The sequence below is a fragment of the Rattus norvegicus genome, chromosome 17 (assembly GCF_036323735.1).
Source record: "Rattus norvegicus strain BN/NHsdMcwi chromosome 17, GRCr8, whole genome shotgun sequence".
Taxonomy (NCBI): Eukaryota; Metazoa; Chordata; class Mammalia; order Rodentia; family Muridae; genus Rattus; species Rattus norvegicus.
Window position 1 is genome coordinate 78700901 of NC_086035.1, and position 14149 is coordinate 78715049.

At 47.0% G+C, this 14149-nt stretch overlaps 1 protein-coding gene and 1 long non-coding RNA gene across 11 annotated transcripts in view; one reads left to right on the forward strand and one right to left on the reverse strand.

Moving 5' to 3' along the window:
- The window catches only part of Frmd4a (FERM domain containing 4A), a 590863-nt gene that overhangs the window by 123839 nt on the left and 452875 nt on the right, over nt 1-14149 (reverse strand). For all 10 annotated transcript variants that reach the window (XM_039095788.2, XM_063276496.1, XM_039095786.2 and 7 more), the window contains one exon: nt 7144-7236. In XM_039095788.2, the coding sequence (XP_038951716.1) occupies nt 7144-7236 (93 nt within the window). The remainder of the gene's footprint in view (nt 1-7143; nt 7237-14149) is intronic.
- Nucleotides 602-6202, forward strand: LOC134482745 (uncharacterized). Its single transcript, XR_010059262.1, has 2 exons — nt 602-912; nt 1705-6202. It is a non-coding gene; the product is annotated as an uncharacterized LOC134482745 (long non-coding RNA).

Below are 14149 nucleotides of genomic sequence, written 5' to 3' on the forward strand. Positions count from 1 at the left end.
AGTTTTTGTTCATAAAACTCAAGGTTCAAAGAGATAAATCTAATATTTATTCTCCTGAAAACATAGCAGCTAAGTGTGGGGATTTAGCTGAATACGCACTTCAAGGCATTCCCCCGCCCCGATATGTAGGCATTCTTCCAAGCACAAATCTGGGCCCACAGAAAATGCGTAGACTTCCTCGGATATGTAGCTCTGCGTCCCTCCCAGTCTCTTCTTCTGAACCCGTTCATTAGTCTTATTCTCAAGCTGCTGGAGCTGGCCTTACAAGCAGTCAACCATGGCTGGGCGAGCTCTCGATGAGCATGGTCAGAGGGGAACAGAAGCGAAGCTGATAGGTAGATAGAGGTACAGGCTAATGATGGTGGGGGTCATCAGCATTGAGCATTCCAGAAAGGTGCTCAGTGGCCACACAGAGGAGGAGGGAAGGAGGGCCAAGAGGCACAGCCTAACAGAGAGTGGGAAGCTCTGGGAGGGGTTTATAGAGGGAGGTAGGAATTACAAAAATGGCGTGCATGCTTGGCAAGTGAGGAGTAAATCCAAGATGCAGAGCAGCAAGGAACAAGAAGGGCGCAGGTGGGAGAGCGCGGGAGCTGTTGGCTGACTGTTGGTGACCTGGCTTGTGGAGGGTGGGGGAGGGGGAGGCATTGGCACAGGAGTGTTAGTGTCAGTTGCAAAGATGATGAACTACTGTGTGTGAGGGGCAGGAAAGGGATGAGGTCAGTGGGGTCAGGCTGCCTTGGGGTGCATATTCATAGCAGCTGAGGGGACCCGGGGAATAGGTCAGGGCTAGTGACAAGAGTGGAGCTATGTAGGGGGAGAGTCAAGTGAGGGGAGCCGAGCAGGGGAGCCTTACACAGAAGCAGATGTTTGGATTAGAGCCTCACAGCACCACAGACTCAAAACCCCACCAAGGTAAGCATGGTCAGCTGTGGTCATTGCTACAAAGGGCCATGTCAGAGGGGCGCCAAAGAGTGGAAATCTGCGGACTCTGTCAGTAGAGTCCTCCCGGGTCCTTGGGGTGTCCTGAAAGGAGGGATGGATGTCACATGAGGGACACGTGATGTGAGGGAGGGAGCAAGCAGAGGCTCTTCCTGTTGAGTGTTTGCTATGAACAACGGAGAGCCCCCATGGGTGAGCCATGGGAGAGGACTCCTCCAGACTGTGAGGTAAGGCGTGTCCCTAATGAGGAGAAAGCCAGGGTGAAGCAGCTGAGCAGTAAAGAGCTCCCAGGTGGGGAATGGCTGGAACGAGTTAAGCGCTGGCGGCAGCTTTGGTAATACTGAACGAAAAAAGAGTTACTTCAAGAGGACAAAGCAACTCTTCTTCTGAAGGATGTGTATATATGTGTGCACATGTGTGCATGTGTGTGTCTGCAAATACATGTATATGTATGTATGTACATGTGTATGTATTTGTGTGTCTTTGAATATGTATGTGTTGGTGATTGTGTCTATGTTTATGTGTGTCTATCTGTATGTGTCTGTTTTGCATGTGTGTATGTGAAGGGGTTATAAACATGCATGTTTATGTGTGCAATGTTTGTGTGTACAGGGGACCGATAGGGGACCTACAAAGATGAAGCTGATATAATCAAGTCTTCGGGGAAGGGGGTAGGTTGATGGAATGTGTTCATATTGGCTTCTGTTTTCTTGGACAAATCATAAGGGGATTTATGATTTGTCCCCCCTCTTCTTCCCGCAAAAGGGGACATCGCTAGAGAAGCAGCACGTTCCAGACTGAGGTCTTCTGTGGAGCTCACCTTGATGGGGAATCTACTTTCCCTCTTGGAGAAGATAACTGAGCAGGATTGTTCAGGTGCTGCTTGGGCAAGCTCAAGAGGGAGACACAGATCGATAGACTCCTATGGCCAGCGCCTGGATGACAGCTACCCGAAGACACTGACACAGGAGTTGATGTGACAGTACATACTGAATTCAGGGAGGAAAGAGGAGAGGAAAGGGTGGAGAGAGGCTTTGCATCGGAGAATCCATGCACTTAAGAGGATGGGGGAGAGCTCAGGACTTACAGTCCACACAAGAGGATGGATAACAGCATCACGGACTCTATGGACTCCCCGGAACCATGGAAGCACGGAAGCAGGAGAGTAGGGGAGGAAAGAGGAGGGATGGGCCAATTACAGATGCTTTGAGCCTGATGAGTTCCAAGCACTCAGGCGAGGCTGTGTTTAGGAAGACACTAAACGTAGAAGAGCGCTACCTTCCAGGAAGGCCCATTGGACAGGAGCTGGAAAGAAAGGACCATTCTGTGGTCTAGCCTGTATGAAGAGATAGCAGACCTGGGGTTCATGAAATAGCACAGTGGTTAAAAGTACTTGCTTTTACAGAGAACCCATGGTAGCTTCTCAGTACCTATGCCAGGTCACTCATAATTGCCTGTAACTCCAGTTTCAAGGGGTCCAAAGCCACCTTCTAACCTCCCAGAGCACTTGGTATGTGTACACACACACACACACACACGCACACACACACACACACTCACATTCACACATATACATACACACACAAACTCACACTCACACACTCACACATATACACACACAATCATACACACACACTCACACTCACACATATACATACACACACAAACACACACACACACACACACACACACACACACACACATACACACCATTGAAGAAATAGAGAATAGGTGACATCCGATCCTAAGTGGAATTTGGGGATTAAAAAAATTATCTGCATGTGGGTTTATATGTGCACGTCTGTGCATGTGTGTGTACCCACATGTCTATATTTACCTGTGTGAGCTTGTACAGGCCTGAGGTCACCCCCAAATGTCCTTCTCAATCACCTTTCAACTTTGGGATAGTCAGTCTCTCACTGAACCCAATACTTGCCATTTCGGCTCTGAATCCTCAGGAACCACCTGTGTGTGCCCCCACTCCTCAGAGCTCAGTCACGCTGGGCTTTTTCAGGGGTGCTGGGGTCTGGATTCAGGTCTTCATGCTTTCTCAGAAAGCTGTTTACCCACTAGGCACCCCCCCCCCACACTGAATTATTTTTCTGAGACAGAATAGCCTTGATCTATCTCAAAGCGATCCTCCTGCCTTAGCTTCCGCAGTGCTAGGGTCACAGGTATGAACTACCGGGCTCGCACTGGGGATTTTCCTCTAATGAGCATTCCCTGAGATTCTTGCTAAGGCCAGCTTTCGTACAGTAGGCAGGGGTGTCACTTCCGGCTGCAGAGCAGAAGTGGGTACCATGCAGCCTTCGACCAGTCTGGTTTCTAGTTCTTGCTATAGCTGGCACCTATTGAACACTCCCAGCTTCCCTGTCACTGCGTTTGGGTTGAGAGAATAGCTGGGTATGGGGTGACCTGTAAAACGTGTATAACTGGAAGAGACCTCAGCACTCAATGCTTTGCTATCAGGGTTTGGATCCCCAAACCTGCACCAAGCTAGCATCTGTACCAACACTTGGCATGTGGCCAAGCCTGGTTCTTCGTTCTTGTTTCTCTCTCTCTCTCTCTCTCTCTCTCTCTCTCTCTCTCTCTCTCTCTCTCTCTCATCCTGGCAAATAGTGCCAAGAGAAGGAACAGTGCTTAAAGAATGAGGAGCCTTCACCCCCCCCCCCCAGGTTTAAAGTATAAACGACTTGGTGTGTATGTGAGTTCGAATGTTCACACATGTTAAAGTTGCACACGCATGTGTGCGCGAAGGCCTGAGATCACCTCCCGATGTCACTCCTTTGGAGTGGCCCACTTTGGTGTTTGAAGCAAGGTCTCTTACTGGTCTGAACTCATCAAGTAAGCTGGCTGGCTGGCTGGCTGGCTGGGGACCCCAGGAGTCTTCAGTTTCTCACCAGTGCTTGGATTATGGGCATTCACCCATGCCCAGATCTTTTTACAGGAGTGCTGGGGATCTAACTGAGCTCCCATAACCCCTTTATTGACTGGCCTATTCCCACAGCCATGCATATTTTTTTTCCTTTGAGACAGATCATACTATATACCCTTGGCTAGCTTAGAACTCTGTGTAAACCAGGTTGGCCTTGAACCCACAGAGACCCACCCACCCCTGCCTCCCTCGTGCCAGGATTAAAGGCATTCAACCTTTATGTCCCACCATAAATTGTTTTCAGAGGTAAAGTCATTTACTAATTGTTTATCATTTGGTACAATAAAAGATAATGCTATACTGGGGGTGGGTTTACCATTCTAGGGGTGGGATCAGTTTCTTAGCTTTCGGTGTAAAGCATCTCAAATGACAGTCTGGGGTCCTGCTTGTGCACTGAGTAGGTCTTGAACACTTTAGATCCTGTTTCTGTGCTGTTCCTTGATTGTTGCTTGGTCAGAACTGGGAGGCTTCTGTGAACAGCTTCTGCCAGTTTAGTTTTCTAAGGATTTTGCTAAGGTACTCGGAAGACTGACAGTTGGAATGCATCTATGTGTCATTAAACTGCAAGTTGGTCAGCCCTCCAGACAGTCCCTCGGCATCCTTGTACCAGAATAGCCTCTTTGGGGAGATTTCCCTCCAGATTTGAAGCAGCAAAGTTGCTGGAATAATTATTTCAAAGTGAATCACAATACACAGATTTCCAGTACATATGTTAGCAGTTGTCCACAGACTGGGCCAGCAAGATGGCTCAGCGAGTAAAGAGTCTGCTGTGCCCATCACGACTCACAATCTGGGTTTGATCCTAGAATCCATGTCAAGGTAGGAGGAGAGAAAAGACTCCACAAAAATGTCCTCTGCCCTCCATATATGCACTGTGACACATAAGTATGCAAACACACACACACACATAGTCACACATGCAGACACACATTCACACATGCACACACACATTCACACATGCACACACACAAGCACACACACATTCACAAGTCACACATGCACACACACATTCACACATGCACACATGCACACATGCACACACATGCAGATGCACATTCACACATGCACACACATTCACACACATTCACGCAAGCACACACACATGCACACACATGTTCACACATGTACACACACACGTTTACACACACACATGTAGACGCACATTCATACATGAGCATGCACAATGATAAAACTATAATGATAAATTGCACCTAAATTGCAATGTCTTTGTACTGACTCTCAGCACAAACAATAAAATCTCAATTACAGTTTTAGAAGAAAAAAAAAACGGTAGTAAGGAAGGGGAGCCTAACACGTGGCCAAGTCTACGCCTCCACCTACGATTATAGGTTAATGAACCAAGTCTGGCCTAATCCAACCGTCCCCTCTCACTGGAATTGTTAGTCTTTGTTTTATAAGGTTATTCCCCATTCATCTGAGACACCATTAGAGAGAATATGGCATCGAAATCATTCCCATCAGTAATGGAAATGGCTGAGATTAGCTTTGATATCCCTGCAGCTGTTAAGCAAATCAAAAAGGCATTAACAGCAAGTCGGAATTTACTCCAGCAGCTGAGGCAAAGACACACACTCCAGCCTGGTAAATGGACCCTTTAGCTCTTTACTTGAGATTGGGGGATGCTGTTTGCCGACTCAGCTAAATCTAGAACTGCAACCCTGACCCTGCTCTCCCGGGAGAAGTGACCTGCAAGTTCTTTGCTCCCTCGCTTCCGATTTCCGTGAGTGTATTTAAGAGGAGCAGCGTCTGTGGAGTTGGCAAAGAGCCATCTTCATTTCAAAACTCAGGACGGAGGGTAGTCATTAGCACACTCAAGGTCCTGGGTTCAAGCCTCAGTACCAGAAGAAAAACAAAAAAAACGAACCAAAACAAAGCCCTAGTTCCTCTCCAGTACTGGCGATTGTTTTAGGAAGTGTTCGTAGGGGCTCCACGGCTGCCTGGGTGCTCAGAGCTGCTGTGAATGGGGGCTCCTAACTTTGCTGCTCATTTGCATTTTGATTCTTCTCCGGTCTTCTGTACTTATTTGTAAACAGAAGGGGTCAGTCCTGGGGCCTTCAGAAGACAGTGAAAAGGTTAGACCCCTGAAAGCTCTATGTTAGGGGCAGGCAAGACAGCCTCGCCTGTGAGAAGCACTTGTTACGCGAGCCTGAAGGCTAAAGTTTGGTCTCTGGAAACGAGTTTAAAGATGGACTCCAAGAGGTTGTCCTCTAACTTCCACACGCATGTGGCATGTGTGTGTTCACACACACACACACCAAGAACACACACCACCACCGCCAACAAGAATAATAAAATTTTTAAACACTATCATATGACATATGCATATTGCGTTTTCCTTTGTGTGGATGGTGTGTGTGTGTGTATGTTTGCATGTGTCCGTAAGCGTGTGGAGGCCAGAGGTTGACCCTGGGTATCTTTCTTGATTGCTCTCTAATTCATTTACCCAGGCATAGTCTCTTGCTGATCTCAGAATTCACTAATTTAGCAAGTCTAACTAGGCAATATGGCTGAAGGACTTCCTGCCTCAGCCTCTTGAGGACTGGGACTGTAGGCAAGCCTCATGTCCACCTGACTCTTCATACACAGACATACACACACACACACACACACACACACACACACACACACACACACAGAGAGAGAGAGAGAGAGAGAGAGACAGACAGACAGACAGACAGACAGACAGACACTGGGGATTTGAACTCTGGTCCTCATGCCTGAGCTGCAAGTATTTTATCCACTGATCCATATCCTCAGCCCTCTGACATCTTTGAGACTTTATCCTCCCTTGTCAGAAGGGACATTTCAATCAGTCCTACTCGAGATATATTCTATACAATCAAGGGACTCCAGTGGCATTTGCGACAGAAGCAAAGACCACGGAGGCTTATTATAGAGCTTTAAGTGGCACCAAAAAGAATCTCGGGACTCGGGACACGATACAAGACTCAGTTTACTTTGAGGCATATGACTCTCTCCCTCCTCTCCCCTAAAATAAACTCTTATCTTCATTTGATTTGGCACACGAGCTGTCACGCAGGGGTGGAAGCCTGTGACCACCGCGTACACCGCTAGGCCCAGAACCTGCCTTTTCCTCTTGGAATGCAGCCGTGCTATGACTTTTATCCCTGGTCAGAAACCAAGACACGCTTGATACTCGCGCTCTGTCTGGTCTCTTCATCCTTCCAGACTCTTCGAATGAAGAACAAAGAGACGGATGGAAGCAGGCTCTCCAGGGCGGTACCTACCTGACACAGAAGAACAGAACCACCGGCCCAGACTTTTTGGGGAAGTCATGTTCCAGGACTCTTCGATCTAGTTGGAGCCAGTTCAAGTGTCCCCTGGAGAAAGGAGAGACGGGCTGGTTAGGTTGTTGGGTGGTGTAGGCGTTTGGGGATGATAGCAGGACGCACCGGATTGTAGGAATCCATTCTAGTATATTTCAGTATTGGAGAACACTAGGGATTACCTGGGGGAAGCGTTCCCAAGAGAAGTGTTGTCTGGTGGGAAAAGGACACGAAGCACACGGGACAGTAAGAGGAGAGGTGCTGCCTGCTTCCTACAGCCCCATCTCACTCCCTTGGCCTGAGTTCCCTTTCCACCACTCTGGTCCGTGTGCTTTTCCTATAGGACTCAGCACACACTTTAATAACATGCCAACAATCCTCACATCGTCCTACCAGAAGCGGTTGGGACGGCACGTGAGCCACACGTTCTTTTTATACATAACCCTGCCCAGGATCAAGCCACGATTCTATTTCTAGGCACGCACCTTTCTCCTGCACCAAAAGGATGCATTTTGTGTACTCAAAGCCTCTCACACAAGAGTTCGCACACACTGTGTATGGAGAGACACTAGGATGGCCCAAACTTAAAACAATCCCAGGGCTCGCCAGCAGAGGAATGAATGAATGGGAATGAATGAATGACGGCCCAATCCCCAGATGGAATACTATACAGCAATGCTACTGCTGTAGGTGGTAATACGGGTGAACCTGAAAACAAGTAAGCCGAGTGAAGGCGTTTTAAATGAAAGATTTTGAAAAGTGTATAGATGACACGATTCAATCTGTGTAAAACTCTAGAAAACACAAACTAATCGTTAGCCCCTGAAAACAGGCTTGGGGAGAGGGGTGTTGCAGAGGATGTATCCATAGGGAAATGTTCTAGAAGGGGTGGCTATGTGGTTAGCTGAATATTGGTTTGATTAAAAAAAAAAATTGAGTGTCTCATCCAGACCGGCCTCACATGCATGACATTGACCATGATAACCTTGAATTTATGATCCTCCTGTCTCCGTCTCCCAGATGCTGGGATTACCTGCATGTGCCACAATGTCCTGCTTCAGTTTGATACTCATCTAGACTGACTAGAAACCAATGTATGGAGATGGGGAGAGGCAGAGAGCGAGGAGGTGGGGATAGCCCTAGGCTGAGACACTGTTTCTGGGGGAAAATGGCGTCTCTCTGACTTCCTTATCTAGTCTTCAACCATCAGGCAGAATGAATGGTGAGGGCCCCTGCTGTCTCTGCCTCCACTGTGTTGGGATTATAAACCACAGCCCATGATGTCTGTTACTGCACTTCCCAGACTGATTCAATCCCAGAGCCTGGAATTATTGTAGGTGTGGCCCGGTAAGGGGTGGGGCTGGGAGGTTTGCAAAGGGAAGACTGTAGAGACATTTAATAGATTGGATTCCTAAATAAACAAGTTCACCAAGCATGGTCCAGGAATATCAATTTAGCTAGGAATCCCCTCATACTCATAGAAAAGAGTCAAGCAGGATGTGTACTTTGGGAAGCTACATTAGAAACCGGAGGCTACTGATTTGAGTGGCGTCTACCTTTCCCTTTTTATTAGCACAAAATCGTTTGCTCCGATATGTCACTGTCAGGCTCCTTCAAAACGTCTCTTTTTGCATATGTGTGCTTGTGTGTGGGGTGTGTGTGCGTGAGTGTGTGTTAGAAAGTGTAGGGTCCACATGTGTGTAGTGGAAATACATGTTTGTGTGTGAGTGTGTAGACCAGAGGCTGATGTCCGGTGGCTTCCCTGATCACTCTCCTCTATACGTATTGTAATAGTTTCTCACTAATCTGTCTCGTTTAGCTAGTCAGCTTGCTTCAGCAATCGTGTCTCTACCTCTTAAGCGTTGATGGCCGCTCAGTATTTACACGCATTCAGAGTTGATGTGTGTACTCCCATGCGCCATCTCTCTTAGATTTAGTTCATAATATCTCCTAGACTGTGAATTTTAACTACTCCTAAAATACAAGTGTGGGACTGACCGGTGCCAAAGGCCAGTTATTTCTGCATTTTCTGGGGCCAAAAGCAGATGCTAAACAATTTTGTTGTTAAGAAAACAAATGCAGAGCTAGAGAGATGGCTCAGTGGTTAAGAGCACTGACTGCTCTCCCAGAGGTCCTGAGTTCAAATCCCAGCAACCACATGGTGGCTCACAACCATCTGTAGTGAGATCCGATGCCCTCTTCTGGTGTGTCTGAAGACAGCTACAGTGTACTTATAATAAATAAATAAATAAATAAATCTTTAAAAAAAAAAAGAGAGAGAAAGCAAATGCATCAGTTTTACCATATAACCCAGAGATCCACATTCCCTGTGTGTATGTGTTCTTATGCATGTATTTGAGCTCACATGTGTGAGCAGGTACATATTCATGTGTGCCCATGCGCATGCCAAAGGTTGATGTCTTTCTAGGAGGCCTTCCACTTTACTGAGACAGAATCAGAGCTGGCTGATTCCAGTTAATCTAGAGAGCAGGCTTGCCCCGTCTCTGCCTCCTAAGGGCTGGGCATAAAGCAAGTCCTCACGCTTGCCAGGGTTTACTTGGGTTCCAGGGGAATTTCAATTTTGGTTCTCATCCTTGCTGAGCAAACACTTTAGCCACTGAGCCATCTCTCCATTTTCTTATAGATTTAGTGACCACCACCATGTAAAGCCAATGCTCCTGCCCCAGGTCTGAGGTCCTCTGAAGGAATTAATTCTGCTCATCCAGTCTGAGTGGGGTTGGAGAGGAAAAGACTGAAGTGACTTCCCAAGCAGCACCCTCCTTTCTTATCTGCGTGAACTACACACATCTAAAGTTACGCTCCAATGCTTTTCTCTCGACACAAGGTGCTGTTGTTTGCTCTGGTGTGTGACAGTGGAGTGCTCTTCTCGGAGGCTGTCAAGACCACTAAATGTCACGTTCCCAGAAGCAGGTATGACAGCCCGGGCATGGTAGGCTACCGCCATTGACTTTCGCTGTCCTGCTGTCTAGGAGTTAATGAATGGAATCCCCGAGCCCAGTTTAAGTAAATTATGTTCCCAGACCTAATGCTGCTGGGTCTCGCTCCCAAGATAAGAGATTGCTTTTGAACTCCGCTTGTTTTTAAATGGTAGATAAACTTGCGGCTTCAACTAGACTTTGCAAAGGCCTCAGCCAATGCCGTGTATTCCGTGTAAGAAGGGATGTAGAGCAGGGCAGGCTAGGGAATGCTTTATGAGCCAGCCTGCCTGGTAGTGGGTCACAGGTGAATCGCCAACAAGACATTCATTACTGAGGTAAATCGAACCCCTGGACCTGTACCAATCAAGCAATTCAATTAATGGCGACGTAGGCACCAGGAGATGACTTAGTCAATAAAATGCTGCAACGCAAACATGAGGACCAACTTTAATCCACAGCACCCACATAAGGAGGCAGTCGTGTGGGTACCTCAGAAGAGCTGGCCTTGAGGGTGTGAGAGCAGGTGGGCTGGTGGGCTGACCACTTGAGCTACTGCCCAAGCCCGGATCCAGGGCTTTGAGTTGGCCCACCCCAACATCTACTCCATCTACGAACTTCTGCAGGGGCCAAAACTGTAGGATCTCCATGACACAGGGTAACAACAGGATATCTGAGAGGAGTCATGGTAAAGATCCAGCGCTGATAGTAGAAGAAGCCAGAGGCCTTGAACCAGGCCGATGATTTATTGCAGTGAACATTTGTAAGTGAAGATATGTGGACAAAAGGGTATACTGTGTGACACATGTTGACACACTGACACACCACACCTTCCATATTGAGATTTTGTTTTGTTTTCTTTGGGGGAGGGTTGCCAGGGGGAGGGCAGATATGGAGGAAGAGGGAAATGAGTGGGACTGGGGTGCATGATGGGAAATTCACAAATAATCAATAGAAAGTAAAAGAAGAAGGAGAGGAAGAAGAAGAAAAAGAAGAGAAGGAGGAGGAAGGACAAGGAGGAGGCAGGGTGATGGGGGTGCTTTTGTAAACCTAGCCTTGGGGAGCCAGAGACAGTAGGATCCCTGGGGCCTGCTGGCTATCTGACCAGGCCAATGATCCCTGACTCAAAGGAGGTGAACAGTATTCCTAGGGTTGTCTCCTGGCTTACACAGACACACATGTGTATATACACACATGCACACACATGAACGGGAGAAAACTGTGATACAAGAAGTTGAAAGAAACAATCTCCAATTGACTGCCTTTTGTGTTCTTAAACTAGGACGGTGGCCTCAGAGTGCTGTGACCCCTCTAAAACTTAAGCAAAACTTTTATGTGCAAACATTTGTGGAAGGGACGGAATGTAAGTCCTTAAGCTTCAAGGGGTCCTGTGGTGAAATAATGGGGTGTGAGCCCCTCGTTGTCTTAACCAGCATGTGAAAAGGCATTGTATTACTTGCACAATAATGGCTGACCTGATTTTTTGTCTAAACAGTCCTTAAAAGTTGTTGTTTTTTTTTAAAACATGGATATTCAATTATACCATCTGATAAGCAATTCATAAAATTGGGGACAGGAGACAGGAGCTTAATTACAGTAACGATCATTATTTCCACTCGTGGGACGCTGACTGCTTATTTTGGTTGAAGTTGTTTAGTGTTTGGTTTCTAAGAGAGGATCCTTTGTCTTCTCTTAGCCATTAACTTAAAGATATCAAAATTTGGGAATTAAATCAGCAATGCAAGTATTTAAGAAATGAAATATAAAGAAGACTCTCTCTGGATGCCAGTGTTGGATAGATGAAAATTTCAGTTAATTCTTTTAAGAAGTGAATTCTTCTTAATTTCAGTTAATTTGTGCGGGTTTCTCTTTGAGGTGCAGTGTAAGCACATGGTCTTCGGCACACTAGGAAAGTACTCAAGCTAACAACTTCAAGTTGACTTCTGTGCAGAAGGGAGCACTAAATCTGAACTTGGTGGCATTGACTCTCAGCCTGCTGGGCATGGCCCTTTTGCAATTTGTTAAGGATTTGCATGCCTTCTCTTCCACAAATGTTTGCATTTAAACGTTTTGTTTAAGTTTTACACTATACACTATCAGTACTGGATCCTCACTAGGACTCCTCTCGAGCTATCCTGTTGTTGCCCTGTGTCACATAGATAGATCCTGCAGCTTAAGTTCTATAGGTCCAGTCCCTTCAGAAGTAGCCCCTCTACCGTGTGGCAGGAAGGAACGTAGCCCCCCTGTACAGTGTCTCAGGTCCCTGGGATATGTCAGTGGGTATTGGTCCTTGACGGTCCAAGTTCTAGTGGAATCAGGTGCTCATGGATCTGAGTCAAGGGGACATGAAGACATTCCTGGCCCTGGAACAGGGCTTTAGGTCTTGGCTGCGCATCGGAACCAACTAGGGATCTTTGAAGGAAAAAGCAAAACAAGGACAAAGCAGTCAGTTTAAAGTGTCTTGGGTTCTTCCACTGTGTCACCAAGGTGGAAAGGAACCCTGGCTCCAGCCATGTGTCAATGAGTATTCTAAGGAGCTGGAGAGATGGTGCAGTGGTTACGAGCTCATGCTGCCCTTGCAGAGGGCTGAGGTTTGGTTTTTTCCACTTACACGATGGTTAAAACAATCTGTAAGGCCCGCTCTCCTAGAGCGCTGGTTCTCAACCTTCTTAGTTCTGCCAGCCTTTAATATAGTTCCTCATGTTGTGGGGACCCCAAACCATAAAGTTATTTCATTGCTACTTCATAAATGGAGGTTGCTACTGTAATTAACCATAATATAAATATCTGATATGCAAGATAGCTGATATGTGACCCCAAAGGGGTCAGGACCTGCAGGTTGACAGCCACTATTCTAGGAGACCTGATGCCTTCTCTTCTGACGTCTGTGGACACTGCATGAACACACACACACACACACACACACACACACACACACACACACACACACACACGAAACAAAACATCTAAATTTTAAAGCACCATTTAAAGATCAAATTCCTCCCAGGTCCTTTGAAAGTCTCCAGGCTGTCCAAACCGCCCTCTTTTGCCCAGTCCATCACAACTGGGAACGGTGGATGAAGAATGCCACCTGTCACCCTGTTGATTTGGACAAGAGTGAGTGCAAATTGAAAGTGACTACGGGTGATTGAATTGTAAAGCAGGAGGAAATTTCATGGGGACCCTGGTGACATTTGAGCCGAGCCTATGGCTTAGCTCATCGAGCTTCGGACTTGCATTCATGGATCTGCAAGTGTTTGCCAGACACTGCTATGAGGGAGGGAAGCTGGGTGGGAGGTGGAGGGAGGCTGTGAGGTCTTTGCAGCTCTTCCATAATTATTTCCAAATAAAAAAGCTTCAAAATGAAGTAACAACGGAGAAGGAAGGGTCAGAATCAATGCTGTGGACTGGTGACCAACAGCATTCAGTATTCTTGGGCCTGAAGTTTTACACTGTGGGATGTGGTACTTTATAAATAAATACCAATGACTGAGGGGGGGAACTAGAGAGACTTCCAATCCTCCCCCCTCTCTTTCTCTCTCCTTCCTTCTCTTTCTTTCTCTGAGGGTTCTGTCTAGTCTCCACAAAACATCATTGCCAGAATTCACACTGACAGGATGGCAGACAGCCTATAACCTGAGAGCCCTATGTCCTCTGGACACCCCTGCTGCCCCAGGAAGGGCCAATGCTGACCCTTAAACTTGTACCTGAGGGTATGGCCTGCTCTGTTGGTGATTTCTCTGTCCAGAAGCACCAGCTTTTCCTCAGCCTTCCCACACCCCACACTTAAAGAGTGGCTTGCAACTTGTAGCAACACTACTGTTGTGTTCTCTCTCTCTCTCTCTCTCTCTCTCTCTCTCTCTCTCTCTCTCTCTCTCTCTCTGTGTGTGTGTGTGTGTGTGTGTGTGTAAAACAGAGTACAGTGGGTGCACACTCATGTGTACAAAAACACCTTGGGAGCAGGCATACCCAATGAGAACACAGTTATTAGAATGTTTCCTTTTGAGATGCAGATGTGTCTCTGTGGTTAT